General features: G+C 47.5%; 2 protein-coding genes across 2 annotated transcripts in view; one reads left to right on the plus strand and one right to left on the minus strand.

The window, feature by feature from the left end:
• MACO1 (macoilin 1) overlaps positions 1-1,275 on the minus strand; it is a 59,177-nt gene extending 57,902 nt beyond the window's left edge. Inside the window, exon 1 of the mRNA XM_072750711.1 lies at positions 946-1,275. Within this exon, the coding sequence (XP_072606812.1) occupies positions 946-1,025 (80 nt within the window). The 5' untranslated portion in view covers positions 1,026-1,275. The remainder of the gene's footprint in view (positions 1-945) is intronic.
• Positions 1,276-9,952: 8,677 nt separating this feature from the next.
• Positions 9,953-27,512, plus strand: part of LOC112930168 (RH-like protein) — a 36,720-nt gene continuing 19,160 nt past the window's right edge. Inside the window, exons 1-3 of the mRNA XM_026012480.2 lie at positions 9,953-10,135; positions 19,011-19,197; positions 23,456-23,606. Coding sequence (XP_025868265.2) covers positions 9,988-10,135; positions 19,011-19,197; positions 23,456-23,606 — 486 coding nt within the window. The 5' untranslated portion in view covers positions 9,953-9,987. The remainder of the gene's footprint in view (positions 10,136-19,010; positions 19,198-23,455; positions 23,607-27,512) is intronic.

Raw genomic sequence — 27,512 nt, forward strand, 5'->3', positions numbered from 1 at the left:
TTTATCAACGCAAGTACCATGCAGAATGAACATTCTGAGACGAACCAGAAAATAACAGGTCGCACACACGTTCTGCTTTGGAAGCTGCGATTGTCACTAAGTTGCCCCATGAACCTGTTGTCCTTCTCCCTCTCACAGACAGTGAATCCAGTTTCTATTTAAAGGGACGCTGCTTTTTTTTTTTTTTTTTTTCGGAAGAAAAAGAAAATTGCGAGCTTGGGGGGGGCGAGGGGGGAAGCCCTTTTAAAACAAGGAAACTATCTGCTTAGAATGGTCAAAATAATGTTCGCCGAGAAAATGATCATCAGCTCCTTCTGAGTCTGGAGCGAGGCCACAGGGCATGATTAGGGGGTATCGGCTTCAGCCCTCGGTGCCAAGTGTGAGATCCCGCAAGAGAAGTAGAGGGCGAAAGTAGGGGCAACGTGGCCACCTGCCCAGCCTGCGGGGGCCGTGGGGCCACCGCCTGCTCCCAACTTTTGTCCGCCTTTCCCCTAGCGCGTACGGTCCACGCGTCTCCCGACTCAGGCCGGCGACTCCCAGGCCGGGGCCGCACCGGGCGCGGGGGGCTGGGGGGCAGCGGAGGCCCGGCGGCCCCGGGAGCGGCCCTCGGGGCCCGGCTGCGCGGGCGGGGGGCGCGGGAGGGGAGGGGAGGGGGCCCTCCGCCCCTCCCCCCGGCGGAGCCGGGGAGCTCCCAACGGCGGCGCGGCGGCTTCCTCGGCCAGCGCCCGCCGCGCCCTCCCCGCCCGGCCGGCGGCCCTCGCCACGCCCCGCGCCCCCGGGGCGCACCCCTGCGGGCCGGCCGGAGCCCCCCGGGCCGCGCTCCGCCGGAGAGCCCCCGGCGCGGCGTGCGGCCTAGTCGGGGTTACATAACGGGGCCGGGCCCCTCCGGAGCCGGCCGGGGGCCGCGGGGCCCGCGCGGGCGGAGGCGGGGGCGCCGCCGCTCACCTGCCGTAGATGCCCTCGGTGATCCGATTCCGCTTTAGGGGGCGGCGGAGCTTGCTGCAGTCGGCGTTCCGCCGCTTCATCCTCCCGCTGGGGGGCCGGGTGCCCGCGCCGCCTCCGCCGCCGTCTCTCACCTCAGCCGCCGCCGCCGCCGCCGCCGCCGCCGGCCCGCCCCGCGTCGGGCCTGGACTCTACCCCTGGGGCCGGTCACACAGACATGGAGCCAGCACCCGGGGGGAGGGGGTGGGACGGGGAGGGGGGGCTCAGAGCCTCCTCCGCCTTCGGAAACAAAGAAATGACAATTCCGGGGCCCGCCCGCCCCAGCACCAGCCAGCCGCCTGCCCCGCCTCCTCGGCTCCGACGGATGGCCCTCGGGACCAATCGAAGGCGCCGCTACGCCGCCGCTGGCCAATCCAAGGGCCCGCTGAGGCAAAACGGATTCTAGAACCCGCCTCTTTGAAGGGCAGAAGAATGCGCCAATCAGTGTGGTGCCTGTGTGCGCGCCTGGGCCTATCAGAAAAGATTTAAATAGAGGCTTATAAATAGGCCCTATAAATATAACATCCTATATTATGCCTTATTGCGAAGGTGCGCTTCATGACTGTTGGGTTGCGTTTCGTTGTATTATAGTCCATGCTGGAGCACACCGCGGTATATTCGTTGCCCGCTATCACTAGGACCGCATGAAACCGGGAGGCCTGGGTTTGCGGCATGTGCTGTTTCTGCGCTGACATGTGCTCCAGTCCGTCGCGTCATTATGTAAGGGGCTCGCAGCATCCATCCCCCCCGGCCCCGGGAGCCTCCGGGGTCAGCGCAGGGGGCCCCTTCTGCGGATCCCGGAGCGTGCGGCCAGGGCGGCCGCGTCAGCGCGCGACGGGGGTACGAATGACAAAGCAAACCACACACACACACACACACACATACACACACACACCCTGCCAGCTCCGGGCGACGTGGTGACAGCGCGGCGGCCAATCGGAGGAGGCGCGGGGCGGGGCTTCTGCAGTCCCGCCCCCTGGAGGCCGCGTCAGAGGGGGCGGGGCCGTGGGTGCGCGCGACGTCGCACTGGGCAGCCGGGGGTGGTGGGGCGGCGCGACCCTCGCTCCACGTCCGCGGGGCGGGCTGTGCGGCTGGCTCCGCCGGCACCGCGCCAGCTGGACTCGGCGAGCGTCGGCGTCCGGGGACGCGTCGGTGCCGGGCGAGGGGCCGGTGCGGCGGGGACCCAGGGCCGGGCTCGGCGGACGTCGGGTCGCCGGGCAGCGACCCCTCTCACCCAACCCTCCTAGAGCACGAGCTGGTGCCAGGCACCGTGCTGAGTGCCTTGCATCTACTTGCTCGTTGACTTCTCGTGACTCCCTTGCAACGCAGGAGTGACAAAATCACATTATAGAAGACAGCAAAGATTCTTTTTAAAAAGGAAGGTCATTAAAGAAAACTGGGAAGCTGTCGAAAAGCAGCTGAAGGGAAAAGAAAACACCCGGGGATTTCATCACCTCAACACGACCACCATCAGCATCCTAATTTTTTTTTCTTTTCTATTTTCCCCCCCATGGGTGATATTATTATTACTGTTACTGCTATTATTACTGAACAGAGTAGTCATCATACTAGATCTTCAACTCTATTGTGTTCTTTGTTTTTTTTTTATTTTTTAAAAAAACATTTTATTTATTTTTTCATGAGAGAGAGAGGCAGAGACACAGGCAGAGGGAGAAGCAGGCTCCCCTTCGGGTCAGGAGCCGGATGCAGGACTGGATCCCAGGACTTGGGGATTACCACCAGAGCCAAAGACAGAAGCTCAACTGCTGAGCCACCCAGGCGTCCCGTGTTCTGTTCTTTCATATAAACATATAAACATTGTCCCATATACGTCCTTCCTAAATATTTCTGATGGTTGCTGAATCTCCTATCAAGTAGCTGTACCAACTTAACCAGGTGCCAACAGTAGGACTGTGAGGTGGTCTTCCAGCACATTTTTAAAACTTCCAGGAAGCAGATGGTATCTGACTTTGCCCTGAGTTGGGTGGACCTCTTCCTGCCCTGTAATCACCCCCTACATCAACACCCCCTGCCAAGGCGGAACTTGTGATTTGTATCAAATTCATCATTCTCATCTGCTGTTCTCCATTATTTTATCCTGCTCACAAATCTTTAAAGGTCCTCCAGTGCCTGAAAACCATTCTTTTTATTATGGCATCCGGAGCTATCACATTGGGAACCCAGTCTCCTTTTCCAGGCCTACCCAAGCCAGCAAGCCTTATCTACTCACTGTCCTCAAACCCACTGCAACGTTAACTTCCCTCCTTCCTACCTTTGCTCCCACACAGAGCATCTCCAGCCCAGTGCTGCTCCTAAGTCATGGTTTCTTGGGTGAGGCTTGTTCATCCACCAAAGACAAAGCTTCTTGGGGGATTGGATCCATACTCTGGAGAGATGCAGTATAGAAAAATTTCAAGAGTACCTGCTTTTTTCAGACCAGGATTGAAATTCCAGCTTGGTCACTTACTAGCTTGGGCAAGTTATAGAATCTTAGAACCTCTTTTTTCCACTCAGGTATGTTTTAAGGCTTACAGGATAATGAACTTTCAGGGCCAGGCACGCAGTAGGTAAGAGCAAGCAATTACTATTAGTAGTACCCTTGTTTTTCATCCCTCACTTTTCTCCAGCATGTTGATAAAGTGACACTGGGTGGCCAAGGATAACAAACTCTGTGAGCTCAAACTTTCACCAAGGCTGCCCGTCCTTGTGAAAGGGTCTGAATGGAATGCTCCGCTTGGAGCAGCAGAAAAAGGCTTCAACTGCCAAGGTGAATTGATTCATGGAGGAAGATACAGACAAGACCTAAATCAATATGCTGGAGGCTTGAATGCATTAGGAAGATTACATGGTAAGATCTTGGCTCCAGACTCCATGGGGTCCAGATCTGAATAGCTCTCATCTCCATGACTACAAGGTCCCAGATTACCTGGGAGAGAGACAGTCAACTCAGTAAGGTTATAATGGAGCCATATCCATGATCTTTTCCATTCGTCCTTATGTCCCTGTTATCTAGGACGGAGCAATGGCACACTGTGGAATGAATAGGTGAGTAATCCAGGGAAAAGATGACAGAGGCGCTGGAGCTCACCTCTAGCCTACCATCCTGACAAGGACATTCCATGCTGTAGAAGAAGTAAGGAGTGACTGGGAGTTACTTTCAGGCATAGAGCTATATGAGAGAAAGAGAACAGAGAAAATCTCAGGGTGATGGTCTGAGAAGAAGCAATCTGGATTCTAGCCCAACTACCCAGTATTGAATTACCTGTATACTCTGTGCCAAGGTCCCCTCTGGAGACTCTTCAAGCCCTATGTTTAGAAGCAGGTTGTGTTAGTTCCATATGAGAACTATGAAACATATGAGAAAACTGAGGCTTAGAGAAAATAAAATTATGCAATTGGCTTGGTAGAGGAGTTTAGCTCAAGGAACAGCTGAATGAGATCAAGTTTTGATGTTAAAGACCATGTTCTGTGCCTATAGATGGTTATTGATGATTAGATTTATTGATCTGATGATTAGCTGGAGTGGGGTGATGAGAGTGGTCCCCTTGCCAAGACCCCAAGCACAGGTCATAGTAAGACTGACCTTCTCCATCACCTTCTCTCTCAGTCCTCCTGCTCCAGCCAGACCATCGCTTTTCCAGGCCCACCCTAGCCCAAGACCCCTTTGGGCTCTAGTCAAGTGCCAGCCTTTCCCCCTCTGAACCCTCAAATGGCTCTTTAGTGTCCTAAGGGCACATCCCTGGGCAGAGATGAGGCAGACCTCCTGCCTGCTACAGAGTCCTCCAGCTCCCATATCTCCACGACCAGTCAGGAACCAGGGGAGATCAGTGACCATTTTACAGATGAGCAAGACAGGGAAGGGAAATCATTGGTTCTCATTCAAAAGACCAAGGCCCAGTCAAGAATTCAGGGCTGTCTCTCCTCTTCTCCTCAAACATTTGATGGGCAAGGGGTTGAGATTTTCACTTGAGCTTCACCTGAGCTCAGAATAGTTCAGAATAGCTTGGAGAGTGATCACACCCTGTTTCACAAATAAGAAAATTGGATTCCCACCTCTTTCAATAGCATTGATCCCCCAAGCCCACCAGACAGGGCTGGCCCTGCTGTCTTGAACTGTGGTCCTCTGCCGCAGGAGTCACAGAAAAGTTCAGATATTGGGATGGCCACTTCTTATACATGTGTCTCTGTCCCCCAGAGAACCCTGTTAATGAGGGTATTCATTGCAGTGTTTAGAACCAAAACAGGTTAGACATAACCAGATAATCCTGCAAAGGGGGCTGGTCAAACAAATGATCATACATCCTTACCATGGAAGTTGGTGTGCCATGCAGAATGGTGACACATAGCACTTACCATGTACAGTCACTGCTCTAAGTACCATATACACCTTGATCTGATTCTCACAACAACCCTATGAAGTAGAGATTATTACTGATGTCATATTACAAATGAGAAAACTGGCACAGAGCAGTTCAGTTCTTTGCCTAAAGTCACACAGTAAGAGATTTGAACTCAGGTTCAAACTCAGAAATTCTGGCATCAGTGCATGGGTTCTTAGCCACCGTGATATAGTGTTGTAGAAAGATTTTTCAGGACTTGGAAATTACTCATGATATACTGTTCATGAAAGAAGAAAGTTACCAAACAGTATGTGCTGTATAATCCTATTTCTGTAGAAGAAACAAGGCGTAAATTCACATGAATAGGAAAAAAAATCTGAAAAATATACAAAAAGAAGTAGAACTGGTTTTTGGAGATGTTGAAATCATGAGTGTTTTATGTGAACTTTATGCACATCTGCATTTTCAGAGTTTTCTACACTAAGCATGCCAACCTTTGCAAAAATAATAATTACTAACATTTATGGAGAATTTTCCACACATCTGACACTTATGTGCACTTTCTCATTTACTCTTCACAGTCAGGCACCTGGGTGGCTCAGTTGGTTAGGTGCCCTGACTCTTGATTTTGGCTCAGGCCATGATTTTGGGGGTCATGGGATTGAGCCCCACATCAGGCTCCGCACTGGTGGGGAGCCTACTTGAAGATTCTCTCCCCCTGCCCATCCCCCCACTGGCACGCATTCTTTCTCTCAAATAAATAAATCTTAAAAAAAAAAAATCTTCACAACCACACTATGAGATTGACAACAAGTTTCCCTACTTTATAGGTGAGGAAACAGAGATATTGGTCGTCATACCCAAGTTCACATAGCTAATAATTTTTGGAGTCAGCATCTGAACACAGACTGCCTGACTTCAAAGCTCATGTTTGTTGAATGAATGACTGACTGACTTAGCCACATGCTAACCAGGCATGCCCAGAGCAGGATCATACTCTTGGTGTGGACAAAATTCCAGCGAGAGGATGGAGGACCCACCTCCCTCCTGCTTGCTGTCCATGACCGAGCTTTACAATGCTTGACTCAGATGAGGAGGGCATAGTGAGCATTCTCATGGAGTCCCATTTTTACAGAAAATGCATGATTATGTGTGAATTCTGACTCCCTGACTTGATTCATCACACCTGGAGGAAGCCTGGTCACTTAGAATGCCACAGACATGGCACCACTCACCCACCTTCAATTCTAGAACCCAGCTGCCACTCATGCTTATGTATTCTTGTATTTGCAATAACTCTGTGAGGAAAGTAGAGCAGCTCATCTTATTTGACTCATAAGGAAATTGAGACTGTGAGTAGTTTACTAAATGGAAGGTGGAAGTGCAAAGTAGTTGACAGCATAAGCTGTGGCGTCAGATGAATGTGAGTTGGGTCCCACCCCTAGCATTTATTAGCTGTGTGATATTGAGCACTCACATCACCTCTCTGAGCAGAAGCTTCCTCATCTGTAAGACAGAATGACTGTGCCTGTACTCACAGGCTAGAGGGGAAAAGTAGATGGAATAAAGTATGCAAAATGCTTGGTCTGGTGCTTGGCATTCCAGAAATGGCAGCTATTATTTATTCAACAAATATTTAGGGGCACCAGGGTGGCTCAGTTGGTCAAGCACCTACCTTTGGCTCAGGTCAGAACCCATAGGTTCTGGGATTGAATCCTGAGTTGGGCTCTCTTCTCCGAGGAGAGTCTGCTTCTTTTCCCTCTGTGCGCTCTCTGTCTCTCAAATAAATAAAATCTTTTAAAAAATATTTATTGATGACCTACTATGGATGGAGCACTAGGTGCTGAGATTCAAGAGTCAAAAGCCCCTAGTCTTCTGTTGCTTGGCTCTGAGAAGGAGAGGGCTGGGGCAGTTATCTGGCAGGAGGAGGGTTTCAGGAAGAGGGAGCAGCAGGCGCACACAGTGCTTTCCCCAACATTTTATTATGAAAAGTTTCTAACATATGCCGAAGAAGTTGAAAGAATTATATAATGAAAAGCCATTTATCTCCCACCTAGATTCAACAATGAACATTTAACCATATTTGTTTTGTGACGTATCTGCCTTAGATCCCCTGTGCTTTCTTGTACCAGGTGAGCTGCCTTGATGATTTAGAGACAGAATATTTGGAACAATAGTCAGAAAACAGGGACCTTTTGCAAGAGTCAGAGGGGAAGGAAGAACATTCCCCTTTTGACAAATCTGTTGGGAGAGGCCAAGTGTGGGGGACACCTCCCTTTATTAAAGAAAGCCTGTTTGGCGAGGAGCTTGGCCCTCTTGTCAAGCAGTGAGTCCCTCGGTGGGGCAGGAGCAAACTGCACAGGGGTTTCTGGTGTTGTGGAACCAGCTGCCACCCACATTGAGTTTGCCAGTGGATGAACACAACCGTCAGGGGACTCTGGGCATGGGGCCTGGCGGCGACCAGAAATCTTTGGTGTTCATCTGCCTGACATTTGGTCCCCCTGGGAAGGTGAGTCCAGCTGCCTGGTTTACAAGGTGCTGGTACAGGACCCAGGTCAGCGAGGGTCACGCTTATCTATTCTTGGTGCAGGGGAGACCCTCCTTATAGAAACCCACTTGTTAAGAAGTGCTGATGGCCAGAAATCAGAACCGGGGGGTGACCACGAGGGAATGGCAACTTAGGTCTCTGACATCTCTAGGGGTGAGGGCACCTTCTCTCCATCGTTACTGTTGAGGTGGCAGAGGGTTGGGGATCCTACGTTCCTAGATTTGGAAGTAGTTAAACACCCAATTGCACAATCTGGGCTTTATGTCTGGGTTGAATCCCAGTTCTACCACTTCCCAGTCCTGTCCCCTTGGGCAAGTCTTGTAACCCTTCTGCACCTCGGGTGCCTCCTTTGTAGTATAAGGCTAATCCTAACCATCTCACAAGGTCATTAATGAAGAGTGCCTAGAACAGGGCCTAGCAATGTTATGTGCTTGGTACGTGTTAGCTCAGGAAAACGTCTAAAGCAAAAAAGAACTGGTGTCAGTGGTGTGCAGCCATCTTTTCCCCCGTGCATGCATTAAAAGAGATTGTTTTTATTATTTTTTTACAAAAGTGGGAACATACTCTTTTCCACCCAATAGTATATCCTCAGTGTCACTTTTGATAAATCTTAAAAGCATTTTCCTCTGGATTTCCCAAATCCATTCAGGACCATGATACTGGTGGCAAGATGTATGTCCGGTAGTTTATTTGCCAATCCCCTACTACTGGACACTTAAGTTACTTTCAGTTTTTTTCCTTCTGCAAATAAAACTGCGCTGAGCAAGATGTCAACTGTATGACTTTGGGTATGGCCTTGTGGGTGTGAGTTTCTTCATCTAAAAACAACATGACAAGATTCTTCTGGATGATTAAAATCTCCTGCAAACCGCCTATGAATCACTTCCAAGACATCGCTGACAAGTAACCATCAGCTTCTGTTTGCATTCTGCTAGTGACAGGGGTGCTCACTACCTCATGAGCTGGTCAGCTGTAATGGCCAATAAAGTATCCACCTATGATGGACCAAAATCTACCTCCTTGCAACTCCTAGTCTAGTTTTATTATCTGAGGCCCCATAAATCCAGTCTATACTCAGTGGCCAATGGCTGGGGCCAGTGTAGAAGGTAAGAAAATTTCAATCCTTTCCTTCCTTCCTTCCTTCCTTCCTTCCTTCCTTCCTTCCTTCCTTCCTTCCTTCCTTTATGCTTATTACAGATCAGATCTTCTGCTAGGCACATGGATGTGGGCTAAGGAAGTTAGCTGCAGGGTCCCTAGGTGTCCTAAATCCCATTTCAAGGGACTATCCACTGCTGGGAGACAGGGTGCTGAAGCTGGTGGCTGTCTCAAATGCACTACTAGTACCCAGGCCCAAGGCACAGGAGGTGACCAGAACTGGAGACAACTACGGCCTCGGGCTGGAGCATGACCCCACCAGATTTTTACTAGAGCTGAACCCAGGCCTCCTTTCTTTTCCCCCACATACCCTTAAAAGATTTAGAAACAAGTAGATTTAAATACCAATTCAAATATAAATAATTCCAACCGTGTGACTCTGAGGAGTTAGGTCCCCATGGGCTCTGTCTGTATCTTCTCTGGGGCTTAGTGTTGTTCTTTGCTTTCATTCCTTCATTCCTTCATTCTCATTCAATGCATCCTTATTAGGAGCTCACTGGATAAGGTTTTATAGAGAAATTTTGCCACTCCAAAGCCCTTGCTGAGCCTCGTTTGTAAAATGGGAGTATCGATCCATTGTCTACCTTACAGGGAATGGTGAGGGTAAACTGAAGTAATGAGCAAAGGCCGGGTATTATATTCGGGTGCCCAGTGAATGGATGCCCTCTTTTAAGCTGCACACAGTGCCTGTTTATAGTAGCAATGCAGCAACTACTTGTTGAATTTAACAAATATGTGAGTGATTGAATGAATGAGTTAGTGTGGGAAAAATGCATTTCTTCCCCCTCCCTGACATAGTCCCTTTGCTATGTGTTAACTCCATAGACAGGCCAGCAGAGCCAGCCTTGCAGCCTGAGATAAGGCTTTTGGCGGGTGTCTTCCCTATCACTCCCTTGAGGAGGGGTGGGGGCAGAGAGGTGATGCCTGAGGCTGGTGGAAGTGCCACACGGAGACCGACACAGGATGGGCTCTAAGTACCCACCGTCTGTGCGGGGCTGCCTCCCTCTGTGGACAATAGCACTAGAGTTGGCCTTCTTGGTCATCTTCTTCTTTTTCACCTCCTATGACACTTCTGCACAGGATCCGAAGGAGCTCATGGGGATCTATCGAGGTGAGTGTCCAGAGGGGAAGTGGTCACAGAGGCAAATAGGAGGAACCAGGGAAGAGGAGATCTATGGTCCTCCAGGGGCCAATATGTTCCTTTCCATAAAGTGTCTGAGTAAATGGGTTCCCACATCTCCTTCCATAGGTTGTGCAGAGACCCAGCCAACAACATAGGCTCCCCTTTAGGACTGGCATGGATATCTCCTCTTTCATGAAGCCTTCCTTGATTTGTCAGGGCAGTGAGGGGCCTCCTATTCGGTATTTCTAGAATTTCCTTTGCCAAATGGTCTTCATAAGTCTCTGCCTCTCTGTCTCCTCCTCCCCATTCTCCTTAACAGCAAGGAATTTCACATTGTTTGGCTTTTTTTGTGTCCTTTTTTTTGGTCTCTCTTGCTCATTTTCTGTACCACCCTTCTCTGAGTAGCTTTAGTCTGTTGCCCCTCCCCCGCCCCCAACCGCCTTCTCACTTATTGGCTGGGAAGTCTACATTCTGTCTGCAAATCCAGAGCCATAAGGTATATGGCTGGAGAGGAGTAGAAGATGGTTGTTATTTTACATGCAGCTAAAAATATTCACAGACTGTGATGAGCACAATTGTAAACAAGACGGACGTCCACAGTGGCGCGGCTTTTGCTTTTTTTTTTTTTTAATTGGGATGAGTTTCAAGCATCTCAGTGAGCCAATATCTTATCTGTGATAATGGATAGGCCTCTTTGAGCATCCTCCCTGATTCAAAGCTGAAGCTCCAGTCTGGTTGAGTGCCGGCTTCTTCCTGAGTGATGTTAATTGACTAGCTGGCTGAGAGCAAAAAAAAAAAAAAAAGAAAGAAAAGAAAAGAAAAGAAAGACATCTCTGGGCCCTCTGTGGCAGTAAGCAGGACAGAGATGAGTTGGGGAGGGAAGCCTCTACAGCACTTCAGGGTCTGACCCAGAGAGGGGCCCTTAGCACTTGGTGAGCAAGGCCAAACACAATTTAAGTTCATTTCAGTTTACTTTAATTCTTTTCAGTCTAATACAATGTAATTCAATGTATGCATTCACCCATGCATGTATTCATTCAACCCTGTATTACTTCCAGTGTGGGATCGAGACACATGCTAATTCGAGCTAATATTTATTGAGCTCTTACTATGTGCAGGCACTATTTAAATACTTTACATTGAACCCTCACAATAATTCCACGAGGTAGGAACGATTATGATCTCTGTTTTTCATGTAAGGAAATTAGCCACATGGACGTTGAATAATTTGCACAAGGTCACTCAGCTAATTTAAATGCACTCGGCCTGGTTTTCTTTTCCATGCACTTAACCACTATGCTTCACTGCCCCATTTTACAGTGAGGTTGAGTCACTTATAACCAGTGGGTGTAGGAGCCAGTATTTCAACTCTGTAGGTTGGCGCCAGGGTCCACATTCTTCATCCCTATGCTGTGCTGCTAGCACAGAAATAAAGTGTCCTCAGACAGGGGATCCCTGGGTGGCGCAGTGGTTTGGCGCCTGCCTTTGGCCCGGGGCGCGATCCTGGAGACCCGGGATCGAGTCCCATGTCGGGCTCCCGGTGCATGGAGCCTGCTTCTCCCTCTGCCTGTGTCTCTGCCTCTCTTTCTCTCTCTCTGTGACTATCATAAATAAATAAATAAAAATTAAAAAAAAAAAGTGTCCTCAGACACTCAATTAACATGGAAGTACAGAGGAGGGCCTACAACCCAGGCAGGGGAGTTGATGGTGTCAGGGCAGGCTTCTGGAAGGAAGTGACTGACCAACCAGGTCTCCGAGGCTCGGTAGGACTTAACCATGTGGAAACGGGTCATCATCCAGAGTGGGAGGACAGCAAGAGCTGGTGTGTGCACTCATTGCAGTGGACCAGGTTAGCGCTTAACATTGCAACATGAGAGTGCAAAGAAGGCAGTAGGGCATGGTGGACCCACTGGGTGAGTAAGGAGTCTGACCTTCATGCTGCTGACCTAATAGGAAGCAAGGATGTGCCGAATTTGGGTTCAGGTTATGGAGAAAGCCATTCCATGGCTAGTGTAGGGGTAGGGAACGGGCCATGACTTGAGGTGGAAGACTGGTGTGCAGGCTTGTGTGTAGTATGGACCAGAGGGCTTCAAGCGCTTCTGATCATGCACACCATTTTTCAAGCATGCACCATATTTACATGTTATAATCAGGTACTGCTGCATTAATATATTTTATACATTATAATAATACACACAAATTAGAAAATTTGAAAGAGGTCAATATTTTCAAATTAGTGATCATGATGGTGCCAATCAATCTCAAGGCAAGGTCCATTGTTCCCATTACTAAGAGTGCATGTCAATCCATTCCTAGAGTCTTCTTGATAACTTCAAATACTCCTGGTTGACTTCTTGTCAGATATAATTCAACTGACTTTTTTAAATCTTCAATGTGATGGATGAAGAATTTGCACAAGAAATATCACTCTGCCTTTTTTTTTCATATGCTTGGCTGCCATTATGGTTTTGCCTTCATTCTGTGGTTTTAGGCAGGAGTTGTTCCAGCTATTAGTTCATTTTGTGAAGATTAGTTGAGCTAAAACTAGGTAATCTAATCTGTCAATTCACTTAATCTAATCCAGTCCATGGGAACTCAACGTTATTCAAACCAGCCAATTCCAAAAAGACATTTCTGAGGCAATCAGCGTCAATCCTGTATGATATACAGGGATTGTTGTTAGTTTTGTTAAGTCTGAGAATAGTTTTGTTAAGTCTTTTTTTTAAGCCTCTAGCTACTAGAGAGGATTGAAATGAAGCAATGTCTGGGGCTTGCATTATGCAGAAAAAAAAAAAGGAAAGAAATGAAAAGGATAATAAAAAACAGATCAGCCCCGTGTGCCAGTCATCAAAGCTGGGAATGGGTGTATGACATTCACCATGCAACTCTCTCTGCTTCTGTATATGCTTAACGTTTCTCCATAATAAAGAATTAAATTTAAAACAAAAAGCAAAACAAAACCCTCCCATTCATTGCAATGTGATAAGTACAGAGAAACACGTCACCCTCTTCCCACTGGCCCAGTATTCCCTCAGGACACCTTTCAAAGCTGGGAGACTAGAAGCCATCTGACATCCTGAGCAAGCAGAGGAGGCTCCTAGATCAACATGGATCTTAAATACTTGCAGAGCTGCAAACTTCACCAAGGGCCTTTGGAGGTGGATCGCCAAGATTCTTGGTTCTCAAAGTCTGGTCCCCAGACTATTCATCTCAGCCACTAGCAGCTCAGGAACATGTCAGAAATGCAGATTCCCAGGCCCCAGTCTACACCTATGTTAGAAATGTTCAGGGTGGGGCCCAGCAAACTGTGTTTTACCAAACCCTCTAAGTAGCTCTTACATATATGAGAGTTTGAGAAGTGTTGGAGCCAGACTGATTCAAACCCTGCCTCTGCCCCTGCTTAGCTTCAAGACCTTGGGCAAGTTATTCAATCTCTCTCTGCCTCCATTTCAACCTGGGTCACATGACACTAGTACTTATTCAATTTGCTGTTGAAAGGTTTGAAAGAATGAACACAAGACTGATTAAGAGTATTCACTTTCATTATTAATAAACTTTAATTTCTTATATTTTCATAAAAACAAAACTAGAAGGGCTAGTATCTTCTTCCAGCAGCCCCTCTAGATTGTCTGGAGCATCTTCTGAGGTGTGTGTTTTCTATGCTGATGACCACTGGTCCACATGGCCAGAAGCCAAATGGGCAGGGACAGTGAAGGAGAAGCAAAGAGTCAAAATATTCAGGAAGGAACCGGATCAAATGAGCTGTACCTGGTGAAAGTGGAGGAGGGGTTAAGGATGGCTTTGGAGACGTGCTTTGGTATATGGAAGTACCAACTCCTGAGACGAGAAGCACAAGGGAAGGAACAGGTTGGGGGGCGGTGTTGGTAAATGAACAATGATATATTCATTCCGGGCTTGGGCTGAGGTGCCTATGAGATATTTAGGAGAAGCAGAGTGTATCAACTATCTATTACTGCATAACAAGCCACCCCCAAACTTCATGACCGAAAATAGGAACCATTTAATTTGTTCGTGATCATGATTAAGTGGTTCGGCAAAAGATTTGTTGCAGTAAAGGGGGGTAAGTTAGCCCCAGCAAGTGGGTGTTTTCAAACCTCTGCTTGTAACATGTTGACTAATGTCACATTGGCCCAAGCAAATCACAAGGCCCAGCCCGGGCGGGAGGGGTCTATACTAGAAGGCATGATTCATGGGGAGCCATTACTCCCCAATCTGTACACAGAACCTGCTCTAGGATTTCCAAATTGGGGAACTATCCTGTGGGTACTACCCAGCTCCCCTCCCCCTACTCCCCAAAGGGAGGGGAGCTACCAAAGATAAGAGGGGTTTTTCCACTGACCTGTACATACAAACCCTCAAACCCTACAATGCTCCACATCTTAGTCTTGGCTGCCTCCTTTGATTGGAAAATCTCTTTTTCTATTCCTAGGATGCTGTAGGGATGAAGGTAGGGTGGGGCTAAAGGCTATTGGGGAGCAGAAGTCAGCATGGGGCTCTATGGGTGGTCCCAGTGTGGGACTACAGATATCTTCCTGGTCAGCAGTGGGGAGAACAGTGTGGAAGTCGAGCCCAAAGCCTAAGGGACAGAAGCTGGTTCTGGCTTCAGAGCTGTTGCTGCTGAAGGGTTTATGGGCCAGAGGAAGGAGCAAAGGTGGATGGGAACACAGAACTAGAATCACAGGGGCAGCTAGGCCAGGGGAGGTCTTGCCCAAAGTCATACAACCAATAAGTGGTAGGCACAAGACAATGGTGTCTAACACTGTGTATCCAATGCTAGGCTAAGTGATTTGCATGAGTCAGTGAAAATGTTCATGGTGGTCTCCTGAGCAGGTGCCATTGTTTCATATTCATTTTACAGATTAGGAAGCTGGGACACAGAGGTAGAGCCCTGCTTTGAACCCTGACAACCTGACTCAAAGTCCGTAGTCTTTCCCATTATACCATGTGTGCTATGTGGAGAGGCACAGTGCATTGTGGTTAAACAATGCATGGCTGGGATTCAGATCACTCACCATTTGCTAGCTGTGTGACCTGAGCTAGTTACAACGCCTCTCTGTGCCTCCCTTCCCTATCTGTAGAAGGTGGATAATAATAGTACCTACTACTGAGGTTGTTGTAGGTTAAAGCCATAGGGCACTTAGAATAGTGCCTGGTGTGTGGAGGGGACCACACATGTGCCTGCTGTTACGGTGCTGGTCATCATCATCTCCTCTCACACCACTGGACTCCCAGGTTAGACTCTTCCTGCAAGTCATGGGGCTTTTATGAAATTCTCCTGAAGGCCTATCTTAGACTGTAGAATTCCTCTCTGGGGCCCAGTCCCTGGGGCCCCTGGAGCACATCCACTCCTTATCACCCCTGAACACCTTCGAGTCCATTAGCCTATCTGCCGAGCAACTGATGTGGGGTGCAGTGCAGAATCTGAGAGGTGGAGGCTAGCACCATGAGGGGTGCCCTGAGCTGGGACCTGACCCTGATGTGGGGTTCCTGGGAGAGAGACCTAGGAAGAGTTGGAGGGGAGCCTAGAGCTCTGGGGGGGGCGGGGGTGAGCGGGAGAGGAAGTAGGATGATGCAGAGAGTGAAGAGAGGCCTGAAATCTAATGTTATTGACTCACCCATTTGGGGCAAATGGGTTCTGTCAACAGCTCTCAGAAACTGCCACCCTAAAAAAAAAAAAGAAAGAAACTGCCACCCTGACTTCACCCCACTGGGTGGAGTACAACTTCTCTTTGGGGCCCATGTGGGGCCTTGAGGAGGAAGGGCCTGAGCTCCTACACCTGGCAGCAGTGGTGGGGATGGCATCTGTGCCTGATAAAGCTCCCACCCAAGATCCTCTGACTCTCTAATCTTTAGGGCCCCACGTCTGCCCTATCCTGGTTACCCTCCTCTCCCCACTCTCTCTCCTCTCCGCAGAATATGTCAGAGCTATAAGAGCCTTAGAGAATAGCAAGTACAACTCCCACGTATTTACAGAGAGAAAAATTGAGGCCCAAAGAGCAGGGGACCAGCTTGGGGTCCCTTAGAGCAAGAAACAGCGAAGCCTGGTGAGAGAGCACTGTATCTGGAGTTCAGAGCTTGGCTCTGCTGTTAGCACATGCTGTGTGGCCTTGAGGAAGTCACAGGCTCTCTCTGATCTTCTGTAAAATGGGAGGAAAGTGAAAGAGTCTCCCTATTCACGGGATCTTCAGTAAGTCTGGACCCTACGCGTATGGCGTTGCCGCTAGATGACAGATGTGTTTGGTTTAAGTAGGATTTACTAGAAGATTGAACCAGAATATCGATAGTTGGGTCTACAGTCTCCAGTTGGCCACAGGCCTTACCACTCCCAAATATGCATTGTTCCTTTCAAACACATAGTTCCGTGCTTGGCTCCTGAAGGAATCTATACAAAAATGTGCCCTGTCTCCCCCACACCGAGGAGGATGTAAGTAGGAGTAGGAGACAGAAACATTGCCTCAGCCTCCTTCTCCCCCATGGCAGTGAAGAAGGGGACAAGAAGTTGAATCAATGCCATTTGTCACCCACTCCCCAAGTTCCCAGACCCCTTGGAGGTCCTCAGGGGTCTTCAACATCCTGGTGGGATTAGATTGTTTGGGGAACGTCAATATTCCCCCCAAGTCTCACATGTAAGACCCCATGCATTTCTCCATGAAGGTGAATTTAAATGTGACTTGAAGGGGCTTTCTAAGACTTTGGAGAGTTCTGGAAGCCAGTGCTCCCTTGTCATCAGAGCCAGGGCTGGAGGCCAGCGGAGACCAGGGGGATTCTTATTACTGTGATGGCGAAAATGGTGGTGGTAGGAGGGGAATAGCCACTATTTAGGAGCGTCCTCCCTGCGCCAGACTCTGTGCAGCGACTCAACAAATCATCACTTCCTTCAGTTCCCCCGGCCCCTTCTGAGGCGGGCACAGTTGTCCTTATTTAGCTGATGACAAAGGTAAGCAACGAACAAGACCACACAGCTATGAGATTGAGGGGTATAAAGTGCCATTTTGGGGGCACCTGGGTGGCTCAGTGGTTGAGTGTCTGCCTTCGGCTCAGGTCATGATTCCAGGGTCCTGGGATCGAGTCTTGCATTGGACTCCCCGCAGGGAGCCTGTTCTCCCTCTGCCCTTGTTTCTGCCTCTCTCTATGTGTCTCTCATGAATAAATAAATAAAATATTTTTAAAAAGTAGCATTTTTGTAGGTCAAAAATTGTCAAATGTTGGCAATTTTAATATGGTTTAACTTAATGGGGAAGAGCAGAGCCGGGAGCAAACAGAACTGTCTGAACTTGAAGTCTGGGCTGGTGTGTGTGTGTATGTGTGTATGTGTGTGTTGTTTGTTTTTGTTTACTGTCTGCATGCTGGTTGTAGAAAATTTGAACACCGAGAAAAAAGTGAAATCCTCCCAAACCCAGAGATAATAGCCATGGGGGGACAAAGTCTTTCAAGTTATCTCCCCAGGCATTTATCCGTGTGAAATAGTTGGTGTTTGTTGATAAAAACAGTGTCTATTCTGAGCAATTGTTTTATTCTATCATTGGACTCTGGCTCCCCCGGCCCCCCCGAAGAGCATGATTATTTTTTCCATTTAACAGATGAGAAGACTAAGAGCAGATAGCATGGTAGTTGAAGGTGCAGGCTTCAGAACTGACCATCTAGACCTGTGGCAAGTTATTTATCCTCCCCCCCCCCCCCATGACTTAGTTTGCACATCTGTGAAATGGTGATACTAGCACCTTGAAGGGTGGTTGTGAAAAGGAAGCGGGCTGGTCTGTGTGATGTGATTAAAACCTTGTCTCAGGGGCACCTGGCAGGCTCAGTCAGGAGCGCACCCTTGATCTCAGGGGGGTGAGGTCAAGCCACACGTTGGGCGTAGAGATTACTTTAAAAAATAAATAAATCAAACAGTGTTGCCACGTGGGAAACACTTAGTACGTGTAGCCTGTTACTAAAGCTCAGAGACATGAAATAACCAGATGAAGCCACACAGCTGGAAAGTGCCAGATTCCTGATTTGAACCCAAGTTTGTCAAGCCGCTACTCACTTTTCAAACTTGGAATTAGATAGAAATGCTCACCCTCCTCCTTTGGTTGGACCTCTCCCTGCCGTTAGGCAAGTCTCTCGCACTCGCTGCCCCAGCAGCCCCTGAGCAGGGTTCGAGGCTGGATAAGGCAAGGCTCACTTAGATGGCCTGGGTGCTTCCTGCTGGTCTACTGGGTCCCTCCCAGCAAGTGACAGAGGGAGACAGCTGCTTTCTGCAAAGTTAATCTGGTTCTTTTTGTTTGTTTGTTTGTTTTTATTTTTTTATTTTTTGTTTTAGTTAATCTGGTTCTTAACCAACAGAACCTCTGGGCCTCCTTCTGACCCTCTTTTTTGGGCCAAATCATTGGCTTCTGTGCTCTTACTTTCTCATGCACATGATCGGGGAGGTCGAATTTGCTCCTCAGTAGCAGCAGGAATTAACCTTTGCTGAATGTCAGCTGTGTGCCAAGCACTGGTCCAGATGATTTACACATGTTCATATTATTAAGTTTAATAATAACAATAATTGCCACATTTACTGAGCTCTCACTATGGGTCAGGCCCTGCCTTTGTGCTTCACCAGTATTAGCTCATCCTATCCTTGCCACAACCCTTCCTGGTATGTTTTGTCCCATTATTCAGATGACAAGACTGAGGCTTAAAGAGGCCAAGTAACTTGCCAGAGTACTCATAATGATCCCTTCCAGCTGCCATCCACAAATTCATACAGAATATATGTAAATTCTAATTCTGTAGGTTCTGTAAATTCTAATTTCACACAACTTTCCATCTTGTCTGCTTCTCTTTCTCCTTTTCCATATCTGCCCCTGGGCAGTCCTCCAGGATGTGACCATCATGGCTGCCCTTGGCTTTGGCTTCCTCAACTCATCTTTGCGGAGATATGGCTGGAGCAGCGTGGCCTTCAACCTCTTTTTGCTGGCCCTGGGGGTGCAGTGGGCAGTCCTGATGGATGGCTTCCTGGAATGGTCCTTCTATAAGAAGGTGATCATCAAACTGTCCAGGTAACCAGACGGCGGGTGGATTTATTTTTGGGGGGTCCTTGAGGGTATGTGGCCCAAGAAGGCTGGTTCTAGAAGAGCTGGGATTGTCTCCTTGAAGCCATGTGATATTGAGGATAAGCGCTAACAAATTATTCACTGTTTCTCTAAAATTCAAATTGCACTGGGAATCCTATATTTTATCTGACAACCCTGAACCTGGATCTACAGCCCTCCCCAAGTTCTTTCTTCATTATTGAGCATGATTTTATCAAGTTACACAAGCAATATGGGTTTAAAGAAAACTAATAGAGATTACAGAAAAGAAATAGAAATGTCACAGTCTCTTGAAAACAAAGAAGTTCTCTTAGTCCTCAAATGTCAGCGAACAAAAAATAGCCATGCCTTTAAATTAACTTTGATCCATTTAAATGCATTTATATGAAATTCTAAAAACGAGCAAAATTACCCATATTGCTAGAAGTCAGAATAATGTTTACAAGAGGAAAGTGATGGCTATTGATAGAAGAGGGAGCACAAAAGAACCTTATGAGGCACAGTAAATGTTCTCAGTGTTATCCTGGGTGATGGTTACACAAGGGGAGATATATATATATCATGGAGCACCTGGCTGGCTCGGTTGGTAGAGCAAGAGATCTGTTGGGCATGGAGCCTAGTTAAAAAAAAAAAAGACAAAAATTAAAAAAAAAAAAAAGAAGATAAAGGCATTAGCACTTGACAGGAGAAAACTCGATAAAATTTACCCTGTATGTTATTTTTTGCTTTTGCCCAACTCTGTCTGTTTAAATCTCTGTCCCGTCCAGATGATGGTAAATCCCATCTTAGGACTCTTGGGAAACCGGTCACCTCTCCAGGCCCTCTATCCTCCCCTCTGAACCCCTGCTAAATCTCTGGGCACTGCTATTGACCATCTCCCCACATGGCACCGGGCAGTGCACAAACATTATTTTGCTTAACCCTTCCAGTAGGGGTCTAACTGGTGTACACCAAGGACATCCAGGCTCAGAGAGTATAAGGTATTTGCCGAGGGTCACACAGCTAAGTGGTGGAAATGGCTTTAGCTGTTTACTATCTGCAATCCTTCCCACACCCTCCAGGGTGGTTATGACAAGAACCATAGCTCAGTCAGTTCCCTATTGTCCCTGAAAAAAACCTTCACATTTTTTCTTCTAACAAGATTTATTTATTTATTTATTTATTTATTTATTTATTTATTTATTTATTTATTTATGAGAGAGAGAGGCAGAGACATAGGCAGAGGGAGAAGCAGGCTCCCTGCAGGGAGCCCGATGTGGAACTCGATCCCAGGACCCCAGGATCATGCCCTGAGCTAAAGGCAGGTGCTCAACCACTGAGCCTCTCTTCTAACAAGTTTCAGAGCTAATCCCCATGGGGATTCAATACCCATCCCGTCACCCCCACCCACCCCCAAGAAACACCTGGGAAGAGGCAAAGTGCACTCTCTGGAGGAGTTCTGACAGTGGTGGCCCTGACCGGACATTCCTGCTGCCTTGGCTCAAGGTCACACAAACCTCAGGCTCCTGCATCCTTAGTGCCGGGCACCTCTGGGCTGCTCCTTCTAAGGTCCCACACCCATGGGGGCCAACTTGTTCTTGACTCAATCCAGGAAGACTCGATGAGGCCAATTGCAGGCTGAGTGAACTCCCCTGCCCCACCTCTGACAGCCTGGATCCTCCCAGCTGTGACCCCCGCTGGGACTGGCTTCATGGATTTGAACAATGAGCTCCTTCCTGACCTTTCCAAGGGCCTGGCTGGTTCAGGGGGCGGTGCCCAGGCCTGCCTCCCAGAGGGACGGGCCCTCCCCTTCTCCCTTGGCCTCACCCACACTGTGCAGCCTGACTTGGCACCGAATTGCCTTGAGTCACTGATGACCAGTCCCTTCGGGGGCCTGTCCTACTCAGCTTTGCCCTGTTTTCCTTGTGTAATAAAGACTTAGTAAATGGTTATTGGAACCAAAATGAAAATAAAAGGAACTCTAAAAGTTGTGATATTTTTAATGCCATATTTTGAGAGGTCCAGGAGGGCTCTCTTGGAGGATAGTAGCAATTACCAACTCTCTAACTGTGCTTGACACATAATAACTCACTTTACCCTTATGACAGCTTCATAGGCCTTGACTCTACCTTGCAGATGAGGATACTGAGGCACAGAGGGTTCAGTAACTTGCTCAAGGTCACACAGCCAGGAAGGGGCTGAGCCAGGATTCCACCCCAGGCTGGCTGGACTGGAGACCCCTGAACACTGCACTTCACTGTCTCAATACCTCCCTGGCACCGACTGGCCCCTGGGTCTGAAATCCTACCACTGGGCATGTATCCTTTTGAATTAGAGCCTTGCCAATTAAGTAAATACTCACCAAAAAGACAGAACATGGCCAGGCATGGTGAAACATTCAGTAATTTCTGTTCTTTTTTTTTTTTTTTTTAAAGATTTATTTATTTATGATAGACATAGAGAGAGAGAGAGGCAGAGGGGGGGAGAAGCAGGCTCCATGCCGGGACCCTGATGTGGGACTTGATCCCGGGGCTCCAGGGTCACGCCCTGGGCCAAAGGCAGGCGCCAAACTGCTGAGCCACCCAGGGATCCCCGTAATTTCTGTTGTAAATAATTCCTAATCCCTGTGAGACTCCTTGGGTAGGCCCTTGGCCCTCTTCTGATCTCCCATCTGAAGACCTTGAGCCCTAAGTAAGATACTACATTGGCCGCAAATGCTGTGGAGGCTGTGTCCAGACTTCAGAGCACAGGCTTTAGATCCAGGCCACCTGCGTTTGAACCTCACATTTGTCATTCACTAACTTATTGGCCAAAAGAGTCACCTCTTCTAGTTTCAGTGTCCTTTTCTGTAATGTAGGGGTACTGAACGGTACCCTAGCACCATTCATAGAGGGCCACTTAGAAGATTAAAATTTAAATGAGGTGATGAAGTTGTGAGCCTTCTATACATAATGCTTAATAAATTATCACTATTTTGTAGTGGTGGTGGTGGTGGTCATAGCATCAGGGAGAGGAGGTGGTCTCAGAGCAAGGTGCCCAGAGAGGGTGGATTGGTTTAACTACCATGGATTATTCTGTTCATTGCCACCTCCCCCAGGAAGCCCTCCCTGATGAATCCAGTCCTCATTGCTCTCTCCCTCTGGTGAACCCCTCTAGCCATGTAATATCATGGATAGTCTTAGCAGACAGACTTATGATGTCAGCCCCACCTCCCCAACTGGATCATAAGTGCCTTGAAAACAAATTGTTTTCTCCTCCTGAATCCCCACACCGAGCTAGCTCATTTGTCAAGGAAAGGAAGGATTCAGTAGTGGTGCTAATCATGTGGGCTTCTATAGAACTCCTGAGTTAGTTCTTTGTGCCAATCATGGTGCTAGACACACATGCACGAATATTCCTACTAATCCCCACAGCACTACCACGAGATAAATATTATCATCATTCTTATTTCACAGATGAAGAAACAGTCTCAGTGAGATTAAATAGCTGCTCAAGTGGAAACACTGGGACTGGAAGCAGGCTTGTCCTATTTCTAAGCCATCTCTTTGCACAGCCAAGCTGCTGGTGGCGGGCGGCTGAATGGCCGGCAGGCCAGCAGGTGAAGGGCGCCCTCTATTGAGCATCTTCGCAAAATGTAGGCGGAAGGGAAGCCAAGGGCAGACCTGTGATCAGACCCTAGAAGGGGACCCTAAGGGAAAAGTCAGCCTCTGTAACTATGACAGTCCTAAGAGAAATTCAGAGTGGCCTCAGTACAGATGAGCATGTGCAGATCAATTTCTCACCCTGAAGCCACCCTGATGGGGGAATGAGCCCGTGGAGAGCCCAGATGGGCAGCATCAGTTCCTACAAAGGTGCAATCTTGTCTCCGTGATCTTCCACTGTGTCCCTGGTTTCTTTTTTTTCTTTTTTCTTTTTTTTTTTTTTATGATAGGCACACAGTGAGAGAGAGAGAGAAAGAGAGAGAGAGAGAGAGAGAGAGAGAGAGAGAGAGAGAGAGAGGCAGAGACATAGGCAGAGGGAGAAGCAGGCTCCATGCACCGGGAGCCCGACGTGGGATTCGATCCCGGGTCTCCAGGATCGCGCCCTGGGCCAAAGGCAGGTGCTAAACTGCTGCGCCACCCAGGGATCCCCGTGTCCCTGGTTTCTCGGACAGTGCCAGGCTTGTTGAATGAGTGAATGGGTGAATAATGAATGAGAAGATCCTTTTCAGTTATTCCTGTCTCTTTCTCTCTCTCTTTCTCCCCAGTATTAAGCTGGCTACCATGAATGCCATGTCTGTGCTCATCTCAGTGGGTGCCGTTCTGGGGAAGGCCAACCTGTTGCAGTTGACTGTGATGGCACTGGTGGAGGTGACGGCCTTTGTCGCCGTGAGGATGGTTGACAGGAAGTACCTCGGGGTGAGTCACAGTGCTGTGAGGAGGGGACTTTGGAGAAGAGAGGTGTGGATGTGGAGGTGGCGGATACTGCCTCCATTTGGTAGGGTTTCTGGGATTTAGAAAAATAAAGATGGGCCCAAATGGGGTTCCAAAATTGTGATCTATGCTACATGTTTAAACACAGCAACCTAATGGCTTTAATTGGAGGTGGTGCGGTCGCTGGTGAGGGCAAGGTCTAAGGTTTGACAGGCGATGTGGGTGGCAGAAACATAGGAAATAACCTAAGAAAATTATTAGAAGAAAAAGGGTCAAGGAACAGAGGGAGGGAGTTGGATAGACAAAGATGATGTCCTGGAGGAGTGATGGAGAGAAAGATGGTAGGGCAGGTGCGGAAATCCTCAGAGACCACAAGGCAGGTGGATGGATAATCAGCAAGGAGTGTAGACTCTGCAGGCATGTCTTTCAAGGAAGATGGAGATATTTGGGGGTGGGAAAAGGAACAATGGTCTAGAAGCTTTGCTTGGAAGTTATTATTTATTAATATTTGGTTCTCTTCATCTGTCTATATGACTTTTTAACCCCTACTTCAGCGTGCACTTCCTATAAACAAGGGCATTCTTTTACATAACCATTTGTTCAGTTAACAAACTTTGGAAAGTAATATTAACATAATAAATATATATTGGTAAATTATTATATGTTATTAAATATATGTATTTCTTTTTGGTCCAGGATCATGTTTTGCATTCAGTTCTCATGTCTCCTTAAACCTTTTCAATCTGGAACAGTTCCTTAGTTTTTCTTTATATTTTATGAACTTGACGTGTTTTGAGGTTTTTTATAGAATGTGGGTTTGTTGAAGGGTATGCACTTCTGGCAGGAACTACACAGAAGAAGTGATGTTGTATCCATCTCAGTGCATCATATCAAGAGCCACATGCTGTCAATTTGTCCCATTACTGAGGATGTTAACTTTGGTCACCTGTTAAGTTATTGTCTTCCAGGCTTGTCTACTTTAAAGTTGCTATTTTCCCCTTTATAATTAATAAGCATCTTATGGGGGAGATAATATTCTGTAAAATCTTGTTTCTATAAAGCTTTCATCCACTGGTTTTAGTGTCTATGGATTTTTTTTTTTTTTTGGCCTGAATCAGTTAGTATTATGATGATTGCCAATATTGGTTTCTTTCTTTTTTTTTTCCCCTTGGAGATTTTATTTTAGGGGCGCCTGGGTGGCTCAGTCAGTTAAGCATCTGACTTTGGCTCAATCATGATCTCAGGGCACTGGGATTGAGCCCTGCATTGCACTCCCTGCTCAGCAGGGAGTCTGCTTCTCCCTCCTCATCTGCTCCCTCCCTCTGCTCATGTTCTCTGTATGTGTCTCTCTCTCTCTCAAATAAATAAATTAAACGTTTTTTTTAAAAAAGACTTTATTTTTAATTAGTCTCTATGCCTAACATGGGGCTCAAACCTCTAAGCTGAGATCAACTCTCACATCCTCTATGGACTGAGCCAATCATGTGCCCTCAATATTGGCTTTCTAATTCCATCTTCCCTTCCACAACCATTAGTTAGTATTCTGCTGTCAGAATAAGAACTTTCTCTTCTCTTCCATCCAACCATCCATCCATCCATTCATTAAATCGTTTATTTATATATATATCGCTAAGGGCTCACCAAGTCACCTAGGCATACTTTCATTTTCTTTTCTTTTTTTTTAAGATTTTATTTATTTATTCATGAAAGACAGAGAGAGGCAGAGACACAGGCAGAGGGAGAAGCAGGCTCCCTGTAGGGAGCCGGATGTGGGACTTGATCCAGAGACTCCAGGATCACGCCCTGGGCTAAAGGCAGACACTCAACTGCTGAGCCACCCAGGTGTCCCAAGACTTTCATTTTCTGATTTTTCTCTCTGTTTGCCATAAGGATTAATCGCAACTCCTGGGTTTCAAGAAAGAAAGCTGCCCTGGAGCTTTCTTAGGCAGAAAGAAGAGAATTTAATAGAAGCATCACCAAGGGCAGGGGTAGCAGCCGGAGTCAGGACTGGAATTGGATATGAGAACTTTAAGATCCCAGGTAGTTCATGCTCTCCATCTTTTGGTTCTGTTCCTCTTCGTTGTACATCAGCATTCTCTTCAGTGGAGAACATGGTCTCACCCCTTCTGCTCCCAAGCTTCTAAGTCCCAGATCCTGTAGGAAACAAGGCTCCTCTCTCTTCAGCTGGTCCCAGGTCTCTGGTCCAGTGAGAAAGAACCTGATTGGCTCCTGGGACCATGTGTCTGCCATGTGCAGGCAGTGTGGGGGGGCGGGTCCTACTGGGAGCATGTGACTAGTCCAGACTGCAGGTAGATTCCCAGGGATGGAATGCTTCGTTGGGCAGCAAGGGTGGCAAACGTTTTCTCTTCTTTCCTCCTCCTCCCCCTCCTCCTCCTCCTCTTTCTTCTCCTTCTTCTCTTTTCCTTCTTCTTCTTCTTTTTTAAATACTTTAAATAAGGATACATTCACACATTGCAGTCATGTGAACAGGAAGGTCCATGCATGTATCCTTCCCATTCTCTCATTCCATTCACAAATATTTATTCCTTGCCTATTATGAAACAGGCATCTTTTAGGCAGTGGTAAATATGCAGTGGTCATGGACCTTCCATTTCAGAGGGAAAGATGACCAATAAGCAATCATGTAGGCAAATGATACAGCCTGCTAGTAAGTGTCAATTACTATAGAGAAAAAATATGAAGAGTTGAGAGGGGGATAAAATTTTAGATAAGGGGGGCATGGAAGGCTTCCTCTGAATAAATAATTTTGAGTAGAGACATGAAGGCAGCAAGAGCACAAGGCACGTAGGTGTCTAAGTGTTGTGGTAGGTCAAGGGCAGGGCTGTCGGAGTGGTCTCCCTCTTCCAGGAGTATTTTATCACCCACAGTTTAGAATTGTTGGCACATGGTGATAATAAAAAGCAGACAGACTTTGAATCACTTTTATTATTGTTTTAAAATTCCCTCCAGGGATCCCTGGGTGGCGCAGCGGTTTGGCGCCTGCCTTTGGCCCAGGGCGCGATCCTGGAGACCCAGGATCGAATCCCATGTCAGGCTCCCGGTGCGTGGAGCCTGCTTCTCCCTCTGCCTATGTCTCTACCTCTCTCTCTCTCTCTCTGTATGACTATCATAAATAAATAATAAAAAAATTTTTTTATAAAATAAAATAAAATTCCCTCCAGACAATGCACCCCCTTACTGCCTGGGCCCAGGGTAGACCACTCCCTCTGCCTCGTGTTCCAGGCCATGGGAAAGCCAGAGTGAAGTGGGCTGATGGGGGAGCATGCCCGTGAGTTTGAGGAAGAGTGAGGAGCATGTTCCAGGAGTGGAGCAGGAAGTGAAGTCAGAGAGGTTAAGGGGGAGCAGGTCACACAGGGTTCTCCAGGTCATAGCAAGAATGTAGACTTTGAGTTGAATGAGAAAGGAACCATTGGAAGATTCTGAACAGAGATGGCCATGAACTGCCTTAGATGTTCATAGGGTCATTCTGGCTGCTGTGTGGAGGGGAGTCAATAGAGGGACAAGAGCGTAAATGGGGAGACCAGTTAGAATATTACTGCAATAATTTGGGGTAGTGGCGATGGTGGGGCTTAAATCAAGGTGGGGTCAGTGAGGCTTGGTGGTAAAAATTTGGGCAATTCTGGATATTTTTTGAAGGCAAAGTTGGCAGGACTTACCAGTAGTCCACTAAGTCAGTTATTAAGGATTACTAACTTTAATATTCATAAAGCAAAAATTAGCATGTGTCTAGAATTTACCAAAGACTTTAGTATTATAAAAAGTCTGGCTGCTTCATGCTGCAAAGTTTATGTCCCTCATCACTCCATAAATTCTGCTGAAAAGTAGGAAGCAGTGAGGATGCATGTCCCTGTGACTTTTTGCCTCACCTAA

The sequence above is a fragment of the Vulpes vulpes genome, chromosome 2, assembly GCF_048418805.1.
Source record: "Vulpes vulpes isolate BD-2025 chromosome 2, VulVul3, whole genome shotgun sequence".
In the NCBI taxonomy this organism is placed as follows: Eukaryota; Metazoa; Chordata; class Mammalia; order Carnivora; family Canidae; genus Vulpes; species Vulpes vulpes.